The sequence below is a fragment of the Paramormyrops kingsleyae genome, chromosome 9 (genome assembly GCF_048594095.1).
Source record: "Paramormyrops kingsleyae isolate MSU_618 chromosome 9, PKINGS_0.4, whole genome shotgun sequence".
Classification (NCBI taxonomy): Eukaryota; Metazoa; Chordata; class Actinopteri; order Osteoglossiformes; family Mormyridae; genus Paramormyrops; species Paramormyrops kingsleyae.
Window position 1 is genome coordinate 10,769,023 of NC_132805.1, and position 24,999 is coordinate 10,794,021.

The window sequence follows — 24,999 nt, forward strand, 5'->3', positions numbered from 1 at the left end:
TTCCCACGCAGTCAAAAGCACACACACGTGGGGTTGTGTGCACCTGGACGGAGAACCCATTTCTGCAACACAGCAGAATTGGTTTTTTGTTCTTTTTTAGAGACAGATAGTGAGATAACGTTGGTGGTGTCGGTGGACGGAGGTACAGGAAAATACACAGAGGCAATGAGTGAGATATCAGATAGAAGAAGCATTAGAGACAGGAAACAGTGAAGGGAGAGTAGTAAAGGGAGAGAGAGAGAGCATGAGACAAAGAAGGAAAGAGAAAGAAAGATAGGGAGCTCATTTCATTGTGGATTGTACAGCTCATGGCCGGACTGTTGTGCAATTGATAAATGAACCTTGATAGAGAAACAGAATACCGAGAGGAACAGGACTCAATGGGTGTAAATTACAGGGGGATGGGGGGGTGTACTCATGTCTCCCCCTAAATTGGTGGAGACCTCAACCCCCAATGTTCAAACGAAAGTCACGCCTTGATGGCTCCACTCAGTAAAGAGAGCAACAGCACTCAATAAAGAACAGGATTCTAAGAGGAAAGGATGAGATCTTTACAAGAGAACAGGAACAGCACTCGATAAACAGGGTTCTAAGAGGAAAGGAAGAGATCGCTGTTAAAGGAAAGGAACAGCATGCGATAAAGAAAAAAACAGGGTTCTAAGAGGAAAGGAAGAGATCTCTGCAAGAAAAGAGGAATAGCACTCAACAGAGAGAGGAACAACACTCGATAAACGGGGTTCTAAGAGGAAAGGAAAAGATCTCTGCAAGAAAAGAGGAATAGCACTCGACAGAGAGAGGAACAGCACTCGATAAAGAGAGGAACAGGGTTCTAAGAGGAAAGGTAGAGATCTCTACAAGACAAGAGGGACAGCCCTCGATTGAGTGGAACAGCCCTCGATAAAGAGAGCAACAGGGTTCTAAGAGGAAAGGAAGAGATCTCTACAAAAGGAAAGGAACAGCACTTGATAGAAAGAGGAACAGAACCACACTATAAAAGGACAGAAATGCCCCCCACCACCCCGAGGTGAGACACAGTGCCTTCAGAGCAGCAGTGTTTTTAAGAGGTGAGGAAGAGCAAGACACTGACAGGGAAAGGAGACACTAATCAGTGGAATGTGGCCAGGTGATGAAGGGCAGATCATTGTGTGCAGGGAGACAGTGCGTTTGCTTAACACATTGGTATCCAGCACATGGGCGGCTCAGAGAGCTCAGGTCAGCCTTTCAACGGACTCATCCAAGCCACCTGGACATTTAAAATAAATAAACAGCTCTTAACGTTAATAATTTCCATGTGCTAAGCTTAACAGAAAGGTCTACAGAATTAAAGTGACAAGATGGAGAAGCACAGCGGTGCCTTGATTGGGAATGACGGTATTCGTCTTTCTGGATTGACGGCTTTCTGTCCTTATTCGGGAAGCGGCATTCGGCTCCTATGGGGTCGGAGGAGGTCAATGACGGGACGACACAGACGGTAGCTTGTTGGTCTTGAAACTTGCATGGAAACATTCCCTTTTCCACGACATGACGCCTGATGTTTATACACATAGGAGCCAATGGCGGAAAAGGCGCTAGCATTAGCCTGTTGTAGCGCTTCTAAATTATATTTTAAACTCTTGGCACTCTGGCTCGACAGCACATACAAAACGGAGCTTGTGCGAATTTCACAAACGTTAAGCTATAATCCGGGCTGCGGTTAACACGGCATGTTTTACCACATGACTGGCCTACACAGAAATCCACTGCGGTCAGGATAATCAATGAGGTTACCACGGTTCAGGTGTGTCCCACTGCAGCCCGACCTCCCCCGGCCTGCGGACCGAGAGCAGCCCAGGAAGCAGCTTTGGCTCAGAGGTGCCCGACACGACAAGATTGGATTTTGCCTCCGTCTCGCACCAACCTGCTCCCGGGGTCACCATTCAATCTGCGTGGCTTGTGGGCTAACGCCAAAGCAGCGCTGACCTCTGACCCTGTGGAATAACATCTAACAGACCTTGGAGAAAATGGGGCGAGGGGGAGGCAAACAAACCAAGGGAAGGAACACTCAATAAAAATAAGATGTCAACGGACACGGAAAATCCCTCCAGAGAAAAGATCGCAGTTTTGTGTCGGCCGAATTCATTATCAGCAGATAAAACTGATTATGTTTGAAATTGCCGGCCCAAGGCAGAGCTGGAGGAGAAGCAATGATTTCTGAGCACGTTCAGCCAGCCTGTCCATCAGCGTTTCGCTGCTCGGCTCATCTGGGCTTCCTGACGCTTCAGTGCCTTCAAGGGTTTCCTCCAGATGCCAAGTCTGGCTTTCGTCAGACGCGAACACTTCCATTTTCGGTTTTGTCCGGCGGAACCAAATTCCTTCCCCAGCACCCCCCCACCACCGACACCTCACAAGATGAACATCTGCATCACTGCCCATGGTCGGAAAGGAGACTGAACTGGACTCCTGATGGTTACAGAGAAAATCCCCAATGGTTTTCATGAAATACTGCAAAATTTCACTCTCCTGATCCTCAAGAAAGACCAGATAAAACAACCCACTCCAGATCTGTCAGGAACACAGAGAAAGGTTGAGTAAAATCAATAGGGTCAACCCAGACTTTGACATTACCCTGTATACCTCCTTGACCCATATCTGAGTATGAGGCCCTCAGCCCCTTTAGACCTCACATGACCTCACTATAACTGCATCTCACGCGCCAGAGACGCAAACAGAAGCACGAGGTTGTGAATAGCAGCTTTGTTAAGGAAGTGGTTTTCATCTTGTGGAGTAACAGAGTTCAGGTAGGGACAGGACACGCAGCACAAGACAAGGAAACTCAAAAATACGGGTCTGAAGGAAAACACATAATGAGAGAGAAAAACAGAGGGAGAGAAGAAAACAGAAAAAGAGGGAGAAACAAGGCTGAGTAAAAGAGCAGAGAGTGAAAGAGTGAGAAAGAGAAATGTGAGTATCAAACCCCGAGCCTGCGGAAGCGAGCCTCAAAATGTGTGATTCCAGCCATTGTTATGTTTTGAAATACTTTTAAAAACTCAACTTTGGCACAATTTTTGTCTTTATTCCATTTTGTTTGCCAATGGAGAAGCACTGGGCAGGGGTCAGAATAAATGGGGTGAATGATGGCAGAGCGGCCAAAGAGGTGCATGGTACGGGCTTCTTCACCGCCGGGCCGGGCCGGGCCGGGCCGCGGCACTCCACCCAAGGCGTACGATTCCAGCGGAAAGGCAGCAAGGGGGATTGCTGAGAAAGCGCGTTTATTTTGCCACGAAAAATACGATTAGCCCGATTTAGCCACAGCCCTCTCTGCGATGCCGGGGACGATAAGGTGGAAGTTATACAAGTTCATTTTCGGCATTTGGGCAAAATGTGCGTGATACGCCTATTACGGTCGACCGAGATCTTAAGAAATTATTGCATCAAAAAACATAAAATGCCAGCATGCAGAGTCAGACAAATTGGCACTAATAAACCCTTTAACAATTCAAACAAAGTAGTAAGAAGGCCCAGCACTTTTCCAGTGTAATGGCTGGAAAGCCAGACCGAGTGGGAAAATGCTCTGTGGGCAGCTGCTATTCTAGGGAGTGAAGTATGGGCATGAACCACCCCCACTGAGAAACAGCTGGAGAGAAAATATGGGAAAAAAACAGGTAGCATTTAATGGAGAAAAACACAGACACACAGCAATAGCAGTGCGTTCAGTCAGGGAGGGGGGAACCACCATGGCAACGGACTGTCCTGTGCGCCGTCCGGAAACTATGGCAGAGTGTAGGATGGATTAGAGAAGGTTGGCCATGGGGAGAGGGGGTGTGGCAACGGGCAGAGTTTAGGCAGTCAAAGTGTGACCTGGGTGTGGCTGTGGGCAGGGCTTGGGCGGAGTCAGAGCTGGGTGGAGGTGTGGCTGTGGGCAGGGCTTGGGCGGAGTCAGAGCTGGGTGGAGGTGTGGCTGTGGGCAGGGCTTGGGCGGAGTCAGAGCTGGGTGGAGATGTGGCTGTGGGCAGGGCTTGGGCGGAGTCAGAGTTGAGAACACCACCAGAGAGAGACAGATCTTCATAAGAGAGATGAATCTCTACCAAAAACAAAAAGAGACAAAGCTTCACAGGTGAGAGAAGGATCTCCACTAGAGAGAGACTGATCAGCACCAGAGTGAGATGGAGAACGATCTTCACGAGAGACATGGATCTGCACCAGTGAGAGACGGATCTTCGTGAGAGAGAGAGATAGATCAGCACCAGAGAGAGCTGTTTCACATTAACACCTAAATCCCACTAGCCGCCGCCACCCAGAGCAGCCATATTGCCAGCCCTTACAGAGCCTTATGGGGTACCGATTCACACAGACACACACACGAGTGCACACATTGACAGAGGTTATATAAATATACCCACCAGGACTTCAAACCACCCAAACTAAGAAATAAATGGAAACTGACATGGAAGATAGATTCTGACACCGTCAGTGGTTATTTTAAAGTACAAAAAACTGTTTTTCATTTCAATACCTATGCAGTTCATCTGACACGTGCCAGTCACACCTAAAGTCCCGTGCTGCCTGCGACAGTGACACGTTATCACTCGCACACACACACACACACACACACACACACACAAACACACAGTGACCATCCCACTGGTACTTGTTACCATGTAATTATTTTTTGTACCACTGTCTTCTTTACACCTGTCAAGTACAAACAGGCTCTTTCTTTTCTGTCACAGAGTGACTCTTGGGGGGGGGGGGGTTGCAATCTGTGTTCCTAATTAAAGGGAAGAACAGAATGTACTCCCCATCATCACCAGCAGCACTCAGGACGGAGAAGCCAGGACAAGAGGAGATACCTAAATACAATGTGAGATCTTGCGGTCCTCAATCTCCTCTCCTGTTGGATTCTCCGGAGGGTTTGACCGAGTGCTGCCCCCCCCCCCCCCGATGTCTCACTCCTGAGTTCCGATATGTCCGGCTGACGCACCAGTGATTCCGTGTGGGAATTACTCGCAGCTGCTTCTCAGAGGGAACACCGGGATCTAGCAAGGAACCCTTCCAAGTAGGGGGCATTATTTTGGCGGTGGGGGGACAAGGGGGGATTAGCAGCATCTAAAGAACAGCAAATAAAAAGACACACACTCTCCAGACGCTTTAGATGGAGAGGAGGAAAACAGACACACAGATACACACACAGCAACACATTTAAGCATGATTAGCTGCCACAAGTCTGAGCTGAACGGGGGGGGGGAGCAGAGGACGTTCCAGAAAACTCCGCGAGCCTCTGCCAGGCGCATTAGGCCAATAAAATCAAGAGGGCTGAGCAAACGAGCGCGGCGGGCCACGACAAAGGCGTGTTTACTCACGGTAATCCAGGCCAGCGCTGCGCGGCTCGGCCCGGCTCAGATGCCAACCTCAGTCGTTATAGATACATCTGTTTGTTTAGATCCTGATTATGAGCCACTTATTAGCTGCGGAATCCTGCCTGTTTAACACAGCGGCAGAAAAGGGGGCTTTTCATCGGCTCTCTTGGAGTGACAGCCTGAAGCCATCCTGCCCGAAACTTTTGGCTTGGAGGCTCCCTTCCAGGAGGTGTTAACCGCTCTGAGTGATCTGAAGGACGGAGACGGGGGGGGGGGGGGCACATGTGCGCTAGGGGGCACGCCATCCACATTCTGCCAAGTGAGTCATGAAGAGTCACCGTTTCAGGCGACTTCTTTTATTTTATTTTATTTTTTTTAAAGATGATTCGTGTGAATGAAGCCTTTCATTCACAAGCGGCACTGAGAAAGAATGTAAGACCCTAAAAGAGCTGAATCAGATGAGTTGAGGGCACTGTCGCTGGAGCTGCCTTGGGATCCACTTGCAGAATGCAACACAGGGCCTCTTTGGGGTCTCTGAAGGTCATTATTAAAGCTCACGGTCTTCACTAGTAGTCAGATCCGCACGACGGCCCATTATGCATCTAAACTGGAAAACATGGACATAAATATTTTATTCCATGCTGTGGCTATAAGTCATCAGCAATGATACAGCCAAGTTCTCAGGGATGGGGCGGTTTGACAAGGGTGCCCATTATGGGTGGGTGGGGCCACATACATGTGGGCGGGGCTTCCACAGACAAGCATGGAAGGCGGAGTCTAAAAGGAAATGCTTCACTCTGTAGACATTAAATTTCATAGCTTTTTTATAGCCTCCCCCTTCTGAACACCACCCCATTATCGGCTGGATGCTCGTTAATAATGCAGAAAACAGCAGTTTGCTGGGAACACTGTGACATTACTCGTCTGTCCTGGGCTCCCACACCTCCTGGCCAAACCTTGGTGCCTGATGCCATGCACCTTGGTGCCCACCAGCCCCTGCTGATTATCACAGCCACAGTCACACTCCCATGGGGCTGAAGGAACCAGCATGGGATTATTTTTTATAACAAGCTGAAAATGTTAGAGAACCACAGCAAGTCCAAGATAAGAAGAAAACAAATTTTGTTAACAGCGTGTGTGTCCGGAAGGTTGCCTGTTTGAATCCCACACCTGGAAGAGAGCATGTCATTGCTGGACGGGTGAGTTGGGGATGGGCTGTATTACAGTGGGTAAGGGTGAGCTCCAGGCTGCAAAGCGTCCCACACCGGAGCAAGAAGCTGGAGGCCGAGTGCCCATTATCAGACTGGCACAGAGAAACGAGTCACATGGTGATACTGGATTCACTGGGTCAGCAGACTGAGGCGCCGTCACTGCTGGCGAATGAGGCAGAAACCCAGAGCTCACTAGCTAAGGGGCGTGCAGAGAGTCACATGACGGCGCGTGGGGAGTCACATGACAGCGCGTGGGGAGTCACATGACAGCACGTCGGCATGGGGCTCAGTCCGGTTAGATCCCACCTCTCCTGCTCTCCCTGGCAATCCAAAGCACAGGTCTGTCCTCAGGAAATCTGACAGAGGTGGGAACAGATGCCAGTGCAAGGGCAGCCCCAGAGCCATGGCAACAGGGGGAAGTGCCCCGCCCCCAGGGCAGTCGACGGGAAACTACGCTTCCGCCGTAGCCAGGTGAGGAGCTCCCGCTGGGATGCCCCAGGCCCCGTGCCCGGCTCAGATGAGGGCCGAGAGGAACGTCGCCAGGCGACCGGACCGCCACGTGCCGGCAGAGCCCGTGGCGGCTATCGCATTACAATGACTAATTAAATCTGAAGAGTCCATTGAAAGAAATTGAAAAGCTTCTTCCAGGCCGCAAATGCGCATTAAATGCGGCGTTCTGCAGAACGGCAAGGTAACGGCGTTATTGATTACGGTAATTATCAGAGATACTCTGAGAGCTAATTAGAGCACAAACGACATGTTATCGCAAACGGGGACTGAGGGGTGGGGGGTGGGGGATGCCTGGCAGGAAGTCAGAGATTCTGAAGGTGCCATCCATCTTCAAATGATCACGTCAGAAGGAGACAGTGCTGTAACCACAATGCTGCACATAGGCCATATGTTAATGTATATGCCTCTGATATCCTTGACCTCCTCACCCTAAACCAGGGCTCTTTAAATCTGCCCCGCGATTCCAAATCCAGGCCTTGTTTTCAGTTCTCCCAGGTAGTTAGTTTAATAATTACTGATTCTGATTGGCCAGAGGCTTCACACCTGGCTCACAGGTAAAGGAAGGCTGGAAAACCAGCAATGGCTGCGGCCTAGAGGGCCGTGACGTGAACAGCCCTGCCCTATACCCCGCAAGCTGCGCATGTGTGTGAGAGAGAGAGAGAGAGACAAATCCCCCCCATTTTGCCCCAGGGGTTCCCCTGGATTTTGCCGATTGGAGTGGGGGTTTCTTTAGTAGAATCAACCAGTGTGGTTATTTTTACAATGAAATATTTTCACCAGTTTAAAAGTTTTATTAACATACTCATAGTCATTTCACGACCTCCCTGCCAATGTCCCATAATCCCTCTGGAGGTCATGACCCGCCTTAGGGGAGTCCTGATCTGGCATACCTTCATGCTGAATCTCCTCTCACTGTATCCATCTCACACACACACACACACACACACACAGGGAACATCTTAAACGCCACACACTGCCCATTAACAAGCTTTCCATGTGTTGCTTTCTAAATGAATTATTCAGGTCTGGTCACACTAACAGTTGGCATACATGCGATGTGTTTGTTTGCAGCTGCTGCGATGTGCTGCTTCTTCATCGCAATGTTCCTCCAGCCCTCCCTGCCCACTTACTGTAACACTCTCGCACGGCCTGGATTACGTCGCCTCACCACCAGGTCTGGGCAGGGTACCAATCTGTAACATATTTACATTTATATTTATGTGACAAACGGCGACCTCACACAAGTCCATCCCTCGAACCTGCGCCTGAAGGAGAGTCCTGAGGGAAGGCGTGAAAAAACTAAAAACATTTAAAGGTTCCTCAATCGATTTCTCTTGCCTCCTTCCCGGGGAGCGAGAAGGAGCTCTACTTTCTAAGTGCTTCACTGGTGAGATGCAGTCTTCCGGCAGGTTCTGGAGGAAAGTCCTCATGAAATTGCCTCACAAAAGCGAAATCACGATGCCGATTGTCCTCTCCTCGAAAACGGCCTCAGCTCATGGATCGATAGCAGAATGGACACAGCGGCCCAAATTTCACAAAACATGCTGATTTATGGGGTAGTTCAGTGAAAATATGCCTTCCCCCACCCCGCCCCCATTCAAAACGGCAAACCTAAATGGACAGATTTAACGCATGCATTCCCAAATAAAAAAAAATACCAGAAAGTGGAGGACAAAAACCAAAAAAGCCTTTAAAAGCTAACTTTAAAAAAAAAAAAAAAAACAGGCATTAAATGTTTCCATAAGGTTCTCTTTCAAGGTTTACCGTTAGGGACAGACGCACTCAGCACAGCTACACAGTGAGGGGATTCTGCCCTTTGCCCCAGACCGGACCCCCCCCGTCACCCACGTGATTGGCTCCTTTTCTTCTCTGTTGACACAGTGATACAGCTTCACTGTGCCACAGTCCCCCCCCCAATCCCAAACTCTACCCAGAGCCTCCACTGAATGATTTTTCTCCTGGGAAATTAATCCTTTCATAGCTACGTTAAAATTACAATTAACCTGAAGGCGCCCCCCCCCCCCCCCCCCACTCTTACCGGGTTAACCCCCCCCCACCATCCCTGTGAGCACAAATACGAGCTGCACGGCTGAGACGTCACACTGGCCCCCACTGACATGCGTCATCTGCTTCCACAGAACCTCTCATCAGTGATCATTAGCGGGGGGGGAGGGGGGGGCGTTGTGCACAAGCGGAGCCCAGGTGCGGTGATCCCTGAATGCCCTCTCACCTACGCGTGTTTTGGTTTTTTTTTTTCTCTCGACCCGAATGGAGTCAAAGAGGACGGAGTCCCAGATGAGGCAGACATTAAACCGAAGATCCAATCTGAGAACAAAGTAGGTGGTGGTAGGGGGGGGGGGGGGTGTCCAGGGGGAATGGCTCTGATTGAGGAGGTCTCACCCACTGCCCCCCCCCCCCAAACTGTTAAATACTGAAAGACAGGGAAAAAGAGAGAGAGAGAGAGAGAGAGAGAAAGAGAAGGAGAGAGAGAGAGAGCGAGAGAAAGAGAGATGAGCCACTGGCAGGAGAAATGTGTGCAGCTACAAATCAGCTGGCAGCACAAAGCAGGTACAGCTGGAAGCGGCTGGGAGCACACAGAGACTCCGGGATACAGAGACTCCGGGATACAGAGACTCATTTGGTCTCCACAATGTAATAAAAACATAATCCACACATACACACACACACACACACACACACACACAGTATGACACGTGCCGGTATATAGTATCACGCACACACACACACACACACACACACACACACACACACACACAGTATGACACGTGCCGGTATATAGTATCACACACACACACACACACACACACACACACACACACAGTATGACACGTGCCGGTATATAGTATCACACACACACACACACACACACACACACAGTATGACACGTGCCGGTATATAGTATCACACACACACACACACACACACACACACACACACACACAGTATGACACGTGCCGGTATATAGTATCACGCACACACACACACACACACACACACACACACACACACACAGTATGACACGTGCCGGTATATAGTATCACACACACACACACACACACACACACACACACAGTATGACACGTGCCGGTATATAGTATCACACACACACACACACACACACACACACACACAGTATGACACGTGCCGGTATATAGTATCACGCACACACACACACACACACACACACACACACACACACAGTATGACACGTGCCGGTATATAGTATCACACACACACACACACACACACACACACACACACAGTATGACACGTGCCGGTATATAGTATCACACACACACACACACACACACACAGTATGACACACGTGCCGGTATATAGTATCACACACACACACACACACACACACAGTATGACACACGTGCCGGTATATAGTATCACACACACACACACACACAGTATGACACGTGCCGGTATATAGTATCACACACACACACACACACACACAGTATGACACGTGCCGGTATATAGTATCACACACACACACACACACACACACACACACACACACAGTATGACACGTGCCGGTATATAGTATCACACACACACACACACACACACACACACACACAGTATGACACGTGCCGGTATATAGTATCACACACACACACACACACACACACACACACACACACACACACACAGTATGACACGTGCCGGTATATAGTATCACGCACACACACACACACACACACACACACACACACACAGTATGACACGTGCCGGTATATAGTATCACACACACACACACACACACACACACACACACAGTATGACACGTGCCGGTATATAGTATCACACACACACACACACACACACACACACACACACACACACACACAGTATGACACGTGCCGGTATATAGTATCACGCACACACACACACACACACACACACACACAGTATGACACGTGCCGGTATATAGTATCACACACACACACACACACACACACACACACACACACACAGTATGACACGTGCCGGTATATAGTATCACACACACACACACACACACACACAGTATGACACACGTGCCGGTATATAGTATCACACACACACACACACACACACACAGTATGACACACGTGCCGGTATATAGTATCACACACACACACACACACACACACAGTATGACACGTGCCGGTATATAGTATCACACACACACACACACACACACACACAGTATGACACACGTGCCGGTATATAGTATCACACACACACACACACACACACACAGTATGACACGTGCCGGTATATAGTATCACACACACACACACACACACACACACACACACAGTATGACACACGTGCCGGTATATAGTATCACACACACACACACACACACACACAGTATGACACACGTGCCGGTATATAGTATCACACACACACACACACACACACACAGTATGACACGTGCCGGTATATAGTATCACACACACACACACACACACACAGTATGACACACGTGCCGGTATATAGTATCACACACACACACACACACACACACAGTATGACACGTGCCGGTATATAGTATCACACACACACACACACACACACACAGTATGACACGTGCCGGTATATAGTATCACACACACACACACACACAGTATGACACACGTGCCGGTATATAGTATCACACACACACACACACACACACACAGTATGACACGTGCCGGTATATAGTATCACGCACACACACACACACACTTGCACTCGTATCTTTTTGGGGACCGCTCATTCATTTCTATGGACAAAACCCTAACCCCAACAATGACAACCTTAACCCCCACCCAGCCCTAACCCTAACCCTAACCCTTAACCCCCACCCAGCCCTAACCCTAACCCTAACCCTAACCCTAACCCTTAACCCCCACCCAGGTCTAACATTAACTAGTAACCAAACAAAATACTCGTCCTTTGGAATTTTTAGTTTTTTGATTGCAGTCACAGATTTCTATAAAATTGGGCTGAAAAAAATAAAAAAATGAAAAGTTGTAGGTTTTTATCATATTGTATGGAAATCTGGTCCCTACAATGTAATAATCACAAAAACGGCGGCATGCAGTATCACCCATACAGTCACAAACACACACGTGTGCAGTGACATGCTTGCTCACACAGCCACACACGGAACCAACAGTTGTTCGTTTCACGCACCATAAAAATCAGAGCGACCCCCCCCTCTTTCCCCAAGGCCCCTGCCTGGGTGCCCACTGAGAGCCACAGTGGCCAATCAACCTTCAGCTTCCTGATCACACGATGCCCAGTCCAACAGACACTTCCCAAGGCCCCCAGGTGAAAGAAACGCAACCGGACCGGAACCACACTCCAGCGCCACCACGTGAGCCGACCCGTGCGGCTGAGTGGGGGGGTGGGGGGCGCATACCTTGGTCTGGAGATACTGAGGGTAGTAGTAGGTGTACTGGGGGTACATTGGCAGTTGCTCCAGGCGTTTGCCCATGTAGCTGGAATCCGTCTTGCTGTACCAGGATTCTTGCTAACTGCAGAGAGGCTGGCCCGCCTGGCGCCCTCTGTGTCCAGGGCAGGAACAGCGGGCAGAAGAGGGTGGCAGAGGTACGGGGTCGGCAGGACGCCCTGGGGGCCGAAGTCGGCCGAAATCGTCCTCTCCCCTGCGGCCTGCCGGCGAGCACTAGGGCGGCGCTGAGGAGGAGCCGGGCAGGCGGCGATGATGGAGAGGAGAGGAGAGGAAAGAAGGAAAGGAGAGAGGAGAGGAGGAGGGTGGTCAAGCTGGGGGGGCGTGGGAGCAAGGGGGGAGGCGTTGTATCGCTTGGTCTGCTACAGAGCCGGCTGACTCTCCTTGCTCATGCCACACCTCCGCTGTCTCCCCCCCTCTCTCTCTCACTCTACCCGCTCGTGTGCTCTCCCTGACAGATGTCCTGAGTGCGCTCTCTCTCTCTCTCTCCCCCGCCGCTCCCTCGCTCGCTGTGCCTGCCGCCCCGGGGTCGGGGAGCCGAGTTGCTGAGAGGCGCCTGTCCCTCCGAACAAAAACGAGAAGCCGAAAAAAGAATGGAGTGACTGCAGCAAAAACACAATGGAAACTCCAAGCAGAGAGCAGCGACGAGCAGTACAGAGAGAGGGCGCTATCCCGGCCGTCCCAAGGTGCCTGCGCTTCCTGCCTCGGGCTCCTCCTCGATGGGACTGTGCGTGAGCGTACGTGTGCGTGAGCGAGCGCGTGTGCCTCTTCCTCCAGTCCTGCCGACAGAGCCGCTCTCAGCCTCTTCGCAGCCGTCTGCTCCGCTCACTGCCTCCGCGCTTTGAGCTCGTCCTCGGTGCTGCCTTAGCCCGTCCCCTTCCCGGCCGGGGGGGAGGGACGTCTGTGCTTCCCCACCTCCCCTACCCGAGAGGGAGCCAGACGCAGACCAGAAGGCTGCGGCGCCTTCAAGCTGGATGGGAAATGTCTCCCCCTTCTGGCCACCAGTGGTACTGCGGCCTTCACTGCCCCGTTCTCCAGTTCCCACCCTCACATGCAGCAGAGACACACAAACTGGGGAATATGCTTTCACTTACGTGCATGCACACACACACACACACACACACACACACACACAAACATATACAGACACACACACACACACAGACACACACACACACACATACAGACACACACACACACACACATACAGACACACACACACACATACAGACACACACACACACACACAAACATATACAGACACACACACACACACAGTGTCCTGTACTTTCACTTTCAGTGTCTGTCACGCACACAAATAATCAGCTCTGTTCAGAGTTGACTTTCTTTTCCCTAATGACTTACACACAGTTAGGACAGCAGTTAATTGAACAGTGTGTGACTGTACACACACACACACAAACAGATACAAAGAGTACAGAATTGGCCAGCTAGTGTGTGATCCTCAACTGCCTAGCCTTTTTCTCTGCCCTAATTAACCATTAAATGCCTTTAATCTACGGTCCATTCCCGACGGCCGAAGCTGGGCTCGATCCAGCCGCCGTTCTCCTTGGCTCCACATCCTGCTGGATTCACGCCTGAGCAGGGCCATGAGGACACACAGACCCACCCACAGATCAAGCGGACGGTCCCACGGACGCCGACGCCCATCCATGCGCCGGGTCATGTGAGATGCGCCAGTAGGGGCAGTGGGGGCTTTACGCAAGATGGTGACATGGGTGGGGGCAAATAAAACAGATTCACTCTGCGTAAGAAGAAAAGAAAAACATGAAAAGAAAGACCAAACGTCTGCGGCTGACCATCCTATTTGGTTCAGGAGACGAAGGAGAGACCTGAGCTGGTATTTAAAGAGCTGCCGGGGGGGGGCAGGTGGGGGGTGTCCGCAGTCTGACTCTCCCCACTGTGAACTGCTGCTTTATAACAGACCAGAAGTGATAATCAATAAGCGACGGTGATTATCTCCTCTCACCGTTTAAGGGGGGCAATTCCAGGTGGGGTTTGTAGAGGTGCCTCCCAGACAGAGGACTCTCAGGATCTCACGCCCTGGGTGATGCACACTCTGTCTGCCCCAGGACAGACACCCCGATGGAGGAGAACATAAACACTGATGTGAGAGCAGCTGGTGCACAGAGAGAGAAACAGAGTCCTTACAACACTGGAGTGGGGGGGGGGGGGGGGTAAAGGGGATGCTAATTAATTAATCTGACCAATAACTAATGGCTGCAGGCGTTAAGAAGTCATACAGTGGATGTTAATAAGTTCTTCAAGATCGCCGTCTCTTTAAAGGCATATTGATCGCCAGGAACGAACGACCATGAACGGCTAAGCAGATGTAAAAGTCGCGGGTAGGGTGGGTGGGTGGTTAGTGGGGGTAGCATAAGGTGTGGTTTTCATACAGGACTGAAGGTTTGCGAAGCTGCCTGACAACGCAGCGTCTGAGATGGAATCATGTTTAAGTTACATATTTAAATCGAAACATGGAACTTTTCCATTGGGAAGAGGTGTAGCCATGCCAGGAAGGCATGACAGGGAACTCTGAAAAAGAACTGATCAAGAGATTGAGATGGGTATCTGCCTGCTTGGGAAAGAGCAATAAAACAGCAGGAGTCAGAGAGTCACCTGTCATCCCTGAGTGTGTGTGTGTGTGGATTAGGTTTATTTTACCAAATGCCCCCCACAATGTGATAAAAACCTGTTATTTTGAAGTTGTGGGGACCATTTTTCAGGTCCCACAAAGATCAGTGAATGCAATCAAAAAACTAAATATGCCAAAAATCTCGTATTATATTTGGTTACTTATGGTTAAGGTTAGGGCTGGGTAGGGGTTAAGGTTGTCATATTGTGATTTGAGTTTGCCTCATAGAAATGAATGGAGAGTCCCCACAAATACGATGTGTGTGTGTGTGGGGGGGGGGTCAGGTCAGGGAAACAGAACACTGTGGGGACCAATGGAACAAGCTCTTCCGATTTCATCGCTACCTCATTTTAAAGGGTGCATTTTTTTATCGTATGAACACCAGGACCTTTCAGGGAGAACTGAACCGATATGTCGCACAGCAAAGCGGAGTTCCCGGTGAAAAGGGGATTCCCCTCACAGGTAGGAGTCACCAATCGGCGGCTTTTATCTTCAGAATGGCGCCGATGCCGCCATCGATGGCGGATTAGCGGGCTGAGCTCCTCAGGGGTGACGTTGGGGGCGCGCATGTCTGAACGCCGTGCGCGGCCAGGTGCCAGGTGGCAGAAGGGCAAAGCATCGCTCTCTGTCACACGGCACGGACGGCAGGCTGGTGGGAAGGGAGGCACCCAGTGCCCGGAGGGTAGGACGGGAGCGGGGGGAGCTGTGGAATTCCCAAACCCGGAATTGCAAACATGAATAAAATGAATTCTTTAAACTTTAAAAGAACCTTTAAAGCAGAACTCAAGGATGGCGGGTCTAGGGGAGAAAAAGCAACATTTATGAAAAGAATAATAGCTATAGAGCTTTAGGTGGGTTCTAAACCCACAGCCGCCTGGTGCACTGACTCATAGCTATCAAAGCAGAGGACTAAGCAAGCACTGGGCTCGCTGCAGAGGCGTATTTCAGAGAGAGCAAGTGCACAACAACTGACCACTATGATCCCAACTTGGGGAAAACACATACAAAAGGTTGGTAAGATCTTCTGACTGCACTGCAGCAGCAGGGTAAATCTCTGCTGGTCATCAGCAGCACCTCAGTAGGCTTTCAGGAACCATGACCCAGGAAAATCTTACTACTTCTACGATAATGTCGGCATTCAGCTCATCTGCGCCAGTGTCGTGTGCCTGAGTGTTTTGTTTGCCCCGTTCAGAGGTCACATGGAGGAACACAGGAGATCCCATCAGAACCATATTTTGGCTTCAACCAGGAATTAGCTCTCTGTACATTTGGATGTTTGTTTTGTGCTGATGTTTGTAATGACTTATTCTGAGGGTGACACGGTTGGCCTGGCCTGCCTTAGGAGTTCATAAAGATATCAAACCAAACCTGTTGATCGGGGATGAAGTCTCTCCTACTTATGAGATCTTCCCAATGAACGAAAAGGTTGTCTCCTTATGGCTGTCTGTCGCACAGTGGAAAAATCTGACTGTTCGGAGTCTCTAGCCTTCTTGGTGAAAGTGGGCGCCCCCTATAGATTCCCTGTGGAACTACAGAGGGATCTCAATGCAGACATCTGAAAAGATTGAGACAACCGGAGGGGCACGATTCTGAAAAATCTAAGATTTAAATCCAACTCATGGATTATTATTAGACTTCTGTGGACTCTCCATAAAAAGAAAAAACTAAGGAGAATCATAAGTGTGCCTGATTCCAGTGCAGCCTACGCAAAAAGACAATGAGCAACTCTGTTGCATCATCTGACTTGACGTAAAGAGAAGGGATGAGCTTTCAGCTGATCGTCACTCGGGTCTGAGCTGCAGATGCCTGAAGGGAGGAAGCCAGATGGGCAGCACGACTCAAGCGAGCAGTGAGTTTTCGCAGGGAAATGCCTGGATGAAGTTTCTGTGCAAGACGAATTCAACTCACACCTCTGGAAAAACTTCTCCCACATGCTGAGTGAGGCCGGGGACATTGCGTCTGAATGGACCATTTTCAAAGCGTTAATCATCGCAGCAGCTGTAACGAGATTCGGCCAGAAGGCAGTTGTGTGTGTCGCGGCGGTGAACCCAGGACCTGCTGGTGGACACCAATGGTGAGGAAAGCTGTCGAGCTGAAGAAAGAGGCCTTCGGGGCTACAGAGATGGCAGTTGTGGAGGCAAAAGCTGTTATTGTGGGAATACTTCAGAGAGACTTTGAAGGGAGAAGCCATAGGTAGCACTACTGGGGCAGTATTATGCCAAATGTGGAGCAGCAGGGATGAGAATCAGCTCCCCCAATTCCCGGCTATGGTGCTCCCTTGTTAAAGAATGGGCTGCTCCTTTCATGTGATGTGAGAGAGTAAAAGAGCTAAAGCACTAAAGAAGGAGGGATCTCATGGCGACAGGAGGAAATGCAAGACTGACAGATGGATCGGTCTGGCGGCTGCAGCACTCAGGACATCGAGTGGATCCACGTTCATGAAATTGCTGGATAAAGTTTGCAGTTTGCAAAGATATGGGTCATGAGCAAAAATGCAATGTCGCAAGTACAAGCAACTAAACTGAGGTTTTCTTACAGGGTAGCCAGGCTCACTGGACGTGACAGAGTGAGGAATTTGAATATCCGGAGGGATTCAAAATTGAGCTGCTGCTCTCTCGGACTGAGAGGAGTCTGCTGGGGTCGTTCAGGCATTGAATAAGTATGCCAGTTGGTCACCTCCCACAGGAGCTCTCCCATTGGGCAGAAGCTAGGGGGTAGACCCAGGACACACTGGAGGAACACTGGATCTCCCAGTTGGCTTAACGACATTTGGGAAACCTCCAGAAAGATCTAGAGCAGTGTTTCCCCACCCAGTCCCCAGGGACCCCCAGACAGTCCATGTTTTTGCTCCCTCCCAGTTCCCAGCAGGAGCAAAAACGTGGACCGTCTGGGAGTCCCCAGGAACTGGGTTGGAAAACACCGCTCTAGAGTCTGTGGCTTTGGGGAGGGACACTGACTGGAAAAAGCAGTGTGAAGACTCTGAATATGGACACTGCAGCTTTAAAAAAATAAACATTGGATTTTTAATACATTTATTATACACATTACCGGGTTTGTGGTGCGACCAGTTCCTTTATCACTTTGTTATTGAAATTATATATTAAATGTAACAACTGACGACGCTGAACTGCATCTTCAGAGAATAATGAAGTTATGTCAGCCGTGGTCTCTTTGGTCGTTACTGTTTCTGACAGAAAACATTAAGAACCCAATTAAAGTTAATGATTAAAGTCGTGGAAGCCATTGCGAGGTCTTCAAATGCAACACAGCAAAGTCACACACAGATAGAAGAACAGTCGGTGAACACGCTAACTCACTGTGTGGGTGACATACTGATATCTACTGCAGCAAATCCCAAACGCTGCCAGTGGCACAGTATTTATCAAAAGTCGGTTGTTCTTTTTATTTAAAGCAGGACTCCATGGCAAAGACATACATGTTTCCATCTCTGAAGGGCTGCACTCTCACTTCAAATAAATTAATGGCCTCCAGCTCCCCCCCCCCCAAAGAGGCAGAACCATGAATTTTCATAACAACCAAAAATGCTTTTAGTTTCATTTAATTCTGGAGACTTTTTTTCTTTAAAGAAAATGCATTTTTGCGGGCTATGCATGCAAAGACACTAAGAGGCAACAATGCATCACTTAGGGCCAATGAACAGCCTGGCATCCACAGAGTTGAGGAACCCTTTCAGACATGCTGAGCACGGTGTGAGCCCAAAACTCAGAGGCTCAGCTACGGTCCGGATCAGTGATCACAGCGATCCAGCGACCCAAACAAAAGCTGGAGCTATCGGGCCGGAGGTAACTGACCAGGCACTTAGAGGGCCCCATAAACATTACAGAAACTCTGCATGCCATGAGTATCTTCAAAAAACACCCCCTTCCGTCATTGCCTACAGCCTCCTCCACACTGCTCTGGGCTGAGGGGGGATCTCAGAATGTACACGATGCTCGGAATGTGAGGCCGGCCAATGGGGAATGAGGAGCAAGGAAAACACACTACAGCTGGCTCATAGCGCCCCCTACAGGAAGGTGATAACAGCAGCGAGCCGGGACACACCTTGAGGCAGAAACGTCTCTTTTCCAGTTCAGTATTTATGTCAAACTGAACTGTAAAGAAACTGGAATGAGGGAAGGAGAGCAGCGTGATACAAATTTCAGAAGGACGTGACGAGACAGCAATGGCATGGAGACCATTAAACGTGCCGCAAATCTGTAGCTGGAATTAAATATGACAGTAACTAAGTGGCAGAGATTTTTAAGGCAGGAAGGAATGTGGACGCCGTGGCAACCTGGATTTGGCTAACTAAACGAACCGAAACAACGGCATTTTCCGGAACTGCATAGAAAAACGAGGACACATAAACCTGAGAAGACTAAAGCACACTGCCCCCCCCCATCCCCCCCAAAGGCGGACAAATCTGCAACTTCTGGTTTAGCTGGATCATCTCTCATCCAAGCTGGCTCCAAGACAGCCACCCCCTGACCCCCGGCGAGTGGCCAGTGAGCATCTGACACCGGCTCCCAAGAGCGAGCAAGGCAGTGTGGCGGGTGGAGAGTATAGGAGGGAGTCAGTGTGTGGTGGGTGAAGAGTATAGGAGGGAGTCAGTGTGTGGTGGGTGAAGAGTATAGGAGGGAGTCAGTGTGTGGTGGGTGAAGAGTATAGGAGGGAGTCAGTGTGTGGCGGGTGGAGAGTATAGGAGGGAGTCAGTGTGTGGTGGGTGAAGAGTATAGGAGGGAGTCAGTGTGTGGCGGGTGGAGAGTATAGGAGGGAGTCAGTGTGTGGTGGGTGAAGAGTATAGGAGGGAGTCAGTGTGTGGCGGGTGGAGAGTATAGGAGGGAGTCAGTGTGTGGTGGGTGAAGAGTATAGGAGGGAGTCAGTGTGTGGCGGGTGGAGAGTATAGGAGGAGTCAGTGTGTGGCGGGTGGAGAGTATAGGAGGGAGTCAGTGTGTGGCGGGTGGAGAGTATAGGAGGGAGTCAGTGTGTGGCGGGTGGAGAGTATAGGAGGGAGTCAGTGTGTGGCGGGTGGAGAGTATAGGAGGGAGTCAGTGTGTGGCGGGTGGAGAGTATAGGAGGGAGTCAGTGTGTGGTGGGTGAAGAGTATAGGAGGGAGTCAGTGTGTGGCGGGTGGAGAGTATAGGAGGGAGTCAGTGTGTGGTGGGTGAAGAGTATAGGAGGGAGTCAGTGTGTGGCGGGTGGAGAGTATAGGAGGGAGTCAGTGTGTGGTGGGTGAAGAGTATAGGAGGGAGTCAGTGTGTGGCGGGTGGAGAGTATAGGAGGAGTCAGTGTGTGGCGGGTGGAGAGTATAGGAGGGAGTCAGTGTGTGGCGGGTGGAGAGTATAGGAGGGAGTCAGTGTGTGGCGGGTGGAGAGTATAGGAGGAGTCAGTGTGTGGCGGGTGGAGAGTATAGGAGGGAGTCAGTGTGTGGCGGGTGGAGAGTATAGGAGGGAGTCAGTGTGTGGCGGGTGGAGAGTATAGGAGGAGTCAGTGTGTGGCGGGTGGAGAGTATAGGAGGGAGTCAGTGTGTGGCGGGTGGAGAGTATAGGAGGAGTCAGTGTGTGGCGGGTGGAGAGTATAGGAGGAGTCAGTGTGTGGCGGGTGGAGAGTATAGGAGGGAGTCAGTGTGTGGCGGGTGGAGAGTATAGGAGGGAGTCAGTGTGTGGCGGGTGGAGAGTATAGGAGGGAGTCAGTGTGTGGCGGGTGGAGAGTATAGGAGGGAGTCAGTGTGTGGCGGGTGGAGAGTATAGGAGGGAGTCAGTGTGTGGCGGGTGGAGAGTATAGGAGGGAGTCAGTGTGTGGCGGGTGGAGAGTATAAGAGGGAGTCAGTGCGTGGCGGGTGGAGAGTATAGGAGGGAGTCAGTGTGTGGCGGGTGAAGAGTATAGGTGGGAGTCAGTGCAGCCTGTCGAGCCCAGGGGAACCATGGTGCCTCACTGCATTGTGTAAGATCGGGCCAACACACACACACACACACACACACACACACAAACACACACAGCTAGCCCCCTTCGTGGCTCCAATCTGCTGGCACATACCTCTGCAGCTCACCCTGCCAGTTCACTCGCGAATCATTATAACACTGGAAATAAATGAAACAACAAGAAAAATAAAATAAAAATCACACTAATAGCAGCAGCAGCATTAATTACGCAGTTCAGCCACTCAGTGGGAGGATCGAACCCACCCACTCCCCCTTTTTGCTTGAAAGGCTCTACCCTCCCCCCCAGACCCCTGTACCCCGTCATCGGCGTCCGGCGGTCAAACAGGGCCGTGCCTGCGCACTTCTGGCTCCTGTTTTCAGGCTCCTGACAGTGTTTCGGTCAGAAGGAGCCCCTCTGCGTGCCACAGAGACCCCGTCTCTTCGGCACACTGGCAAATGGACAGCAGGGAGGGCAGATTTATTAGAGAAGCATTTCGATGAATCACATGGCTGTTAGGGAGAAAAACGGCACGTCCCGTACATTCCCGAGTGTGATCGTTAACTCTCTGTCCTCACGCTACATCTTTCCTGGACCCAAAGGAGGCAGGGGGACACCCAGGACGGGACAGTCCACTCACACAGGGGGCAGGGGGACACCCAGGACAGGAGGCCAGTCCACTCACAAAGAGGGCAGGGGGACACCCAGGACAGGACAGTCCACTCACACAGAGGGCAGGGGGACACCCAGGACGGGAGGCCAGTCCACTCACACTGGGGGCAGGGGGACACCCAGGACGGGACAGTCCACTCACACAGAAGGCAGGGGGACACCCAGGACGGGACAGTCCACTCACACTGGGGGCAGGGGGACACCCAGGACAGGAGGCCAGTCCACTCACAAAGAGGGCAGGGGGACACCCAGGACGGGACAGTCCACTCACACAGAGGGCAGGGGGACACCCAGAACGGGACAGTCCACTCACACAGAGGGCAGGTGGACACCCAGGACAGGACAGTCCACTCACACAGAGGGCAGGGGGACACCCAGGACGGGACAGTCCACTCACACAGAGGGCAGGGGGACACCCAGGACGGGACAGTCCACTCACACTGGGGGCAGGGGGACACTCAGGACAGGATACAATTCCACTCACATAGTGAGCAAGTATCAAACCCACAACCCTGGGTTCCTGTTACAAATGCATATTAAAACATATGAGAATATTATTTATTGGTACTACATTAAAATTACTTAATATTATTCAGATATATGGATTGTGCATATTTTTCTGTCAAATTACATTGCTTGTAATTTTTTGTTAAAGTTGCAGTGCATGTTTTTAAAAAGAACATTTAAATGTCTTGCTTTATTTCTTAGCTCTGAAAGCCATGTGCTAAGATGTGGATGAATTCATTTATATATTTTTTATTTAGCAGATGCTTTTAGCCAAAGTGACACATTTTTTGAAAGCCAGTCCCTGGAGCAAATGGGGGTTAAGTGCCTTGCTGGGGGGGGGGGGGCCCACCGGTGACATCACTCTGGGATTTGAACCGGTGACCTTCTAATCACAGGCACAGTGTCCTGTCCCACTGAGGTACACACCAATTCAATGAATATTACAAACAATGTTAGAAGCATCAATAATGCCACAATACAACGGCTGTTCAAGCTGAAAATCGCAGTAAATTAGACCACTATCTATGCCCTGCAGTTCAGTCAGTGCAAGCTTGCCCATATCACATGACAGGAAGCAAAAGGAACATCCAAAACCTGCAGCAGTTTCACGGCGTTCCTCTGATGTTACAGAACACGGTCTAAGTTAGCAGGAAATGGTTCCTCTTACAGTCCATTTCTCCACTTTAGGTGTTACTCTATTCCCCTGGCAGCTCTATTTTTTGTATGTGCGTGCATGAGGGAGGGGGTGCTGGTGGTGTTTGGGGGGCAGGGGGGAGGGTCAGCGTGAGCTCATGCTTCGACATGCCCTCCTGCCTCTGAGAGCAGCACCAACACAGGCCCAACCCGAGGCCTGTGCAAGCAGGGAAATCAGTGGTCATGGTACACTGAACAGAATCTGAGCCGGTTACGGGAAAAGGAGAGAGAGAGAGAGAGGAAAGGAGAGACAGATAGAGAAGGAAGGGGAGGAAGGGAGGGGGTGGAGGGAGGGAATGGAGAGAGGAAAGAAGAGATAGAGAAGAAAGGGAGAAGGAAGAGAGAGATGGAGGGGGAAATGGAGAGAGGAAAGGAGAGACAGATAGAGAAGGAAGGGAGGAAGAGAGGGGGTGGAGGGAGGGAATGGAGAGAGGAAAGAAGAGATAGAGAAGGAAGGGGGATGGAAGAGAGGGAGATGGAGGGATGGGATGGGGAGAGGAAACGAGAAATAGAGAAGAAAGGGAGAAGGAAGAGAGGGAGATGAGGATGGAAAAAGAGAGAGGAAAGGAGAGATAGAGAAGAAAGGGAGAAGGAAGAGAGGGAGATGGAAGGAGGAAATGGAGAGAGGAAAGGAGAGATAGAGAAGAAAGGGAGAAGGAAGAGAGGGGGTGGAGGGAGGGAATGGAGAGAGGAAAGAAGAGATAGAGAAGGCAGGGGGATGGAAGAGAGGGAGATGGAGGGATGGGATGGGGAGAGGAAAAGAGAAATAGAGAAGAAAGGGAGAAGGAAGAGAGGGAGATGAGGGAGGAAATGGAGAGAGGAAAGGAGAGATAGTGAAGAAAGGGAGAAGGAAGAGAAGGAGATGGAAGGAGGAAATGGAGAGAAGAATGGAAAGATAAAGAAGGACAGGGAAAGAAGAGAGGGAGATGAGGGAAGTAATTGAGAGAGATAGAGAAGGAAGGGGAAAGGAAGAGAGGGGAATGGAAAGAGGGATTGAAATTAAAGTGAATCAATTTATTTGACAGATAATACTGAAGAGGATGCATCATGTGCTTTAATGATATTACAGGTAATTACAGAAGCACCTACAGAAGCATCGACGTATAAACTGACATGATTTATAAAGTGACCTGAAAATACTAAGCAAAGGGCCACCGGGGGGGGAACCCTGATACACAAAATTGTTCAGGATCCTTGATAATGGAAAACTGAAGAAAGACAGAAAATATGAAATAAATGTTTAATCCCCACCCCCCCCCCCGATTTTTATAAAATAGTTTTCCCTTATGGGGACCAGGAAACCGGTCCCCATAAAGGAAAAAAATGGATATTTATCACGTTATGGGGACATTGCGTCCCCATAAGGATAGGTAAACCCACTCACACACAAGCACACATACTCACACACACACACACACACACACACACACACCCATGTCGAACAGGAACATACACACAGCAGGTCAGGGGATCTGCCCTCTGCTCAGCTTCCCACCTGCGACAGTTTGACAGCCCCAGTGCTACAGGGACCAGCGGCTGCAAATCTCCGCAAATTCGGGAGAATGACCGTGGGGGAGTGGGGGGGGGGGGTGGCAGGCCTGCGTTAGACACTCCCGCCCCAACCTCAAGCGTCAGCTTCTAGTGCGAAACACAGGATGGCAGGTTTGTAGTGGTTTATGCTTAAGCATAACTCTGACGCAGGGAATACCAGGAAAGGCAAAACTGAAGACTGAAAGTTATTTACACAGTACGGCTATTAACCTTAAAGTCCCGCACGCTACCAGAAATATGCTGCTCCCAAACACCACAGGGAACTGCTAAGTAATTCTGAATACATCAAAATAAAAAGTGATATTTTCAGTCAGTGTTAGCGACAATTAACAAGAGAACTTAACACAGATTGTGAAATCCACAAAATAGATGCTAAGAAAATCTTTTAAAAGACTGTAAAATAATGCTGACAAACAAGTCTTCTGTAAACACTGATAAGAGCACATGGATATAGACCAGATGAAGTTCATA

The 24,999-nt window shown here is 50.2% G+C and overlaps 1 protein-coding gene across 2 annotated transcripts in view; it reads right to left on the reverse strand.

Moving 5' to 3' along the window:
- Positions 1-13,392, reverse strand: part of rbms3 (RNA binding motif, single stranded interacting protein) — a 150,071-nt gene extending 136,679 nt beyond the window's left edge. For both annotated transcript variants that reach the window (XM_072716314.1, XM_072716313.1), the window contains exon 1: positions 12,483-13,392. In XM_072716314.1, the coding sequence (XP_072572415.1) occupies positions 12,483-12,557 (75 nt within the window). In that variant the 5' untranslated portion in view covers positions 12,558-13,392. The remainder of the gene's footprint in view (positions 1-12,482) is intronic.
- Positions 13,393-24,999: the final 11,607 nt, after the last annotated feature.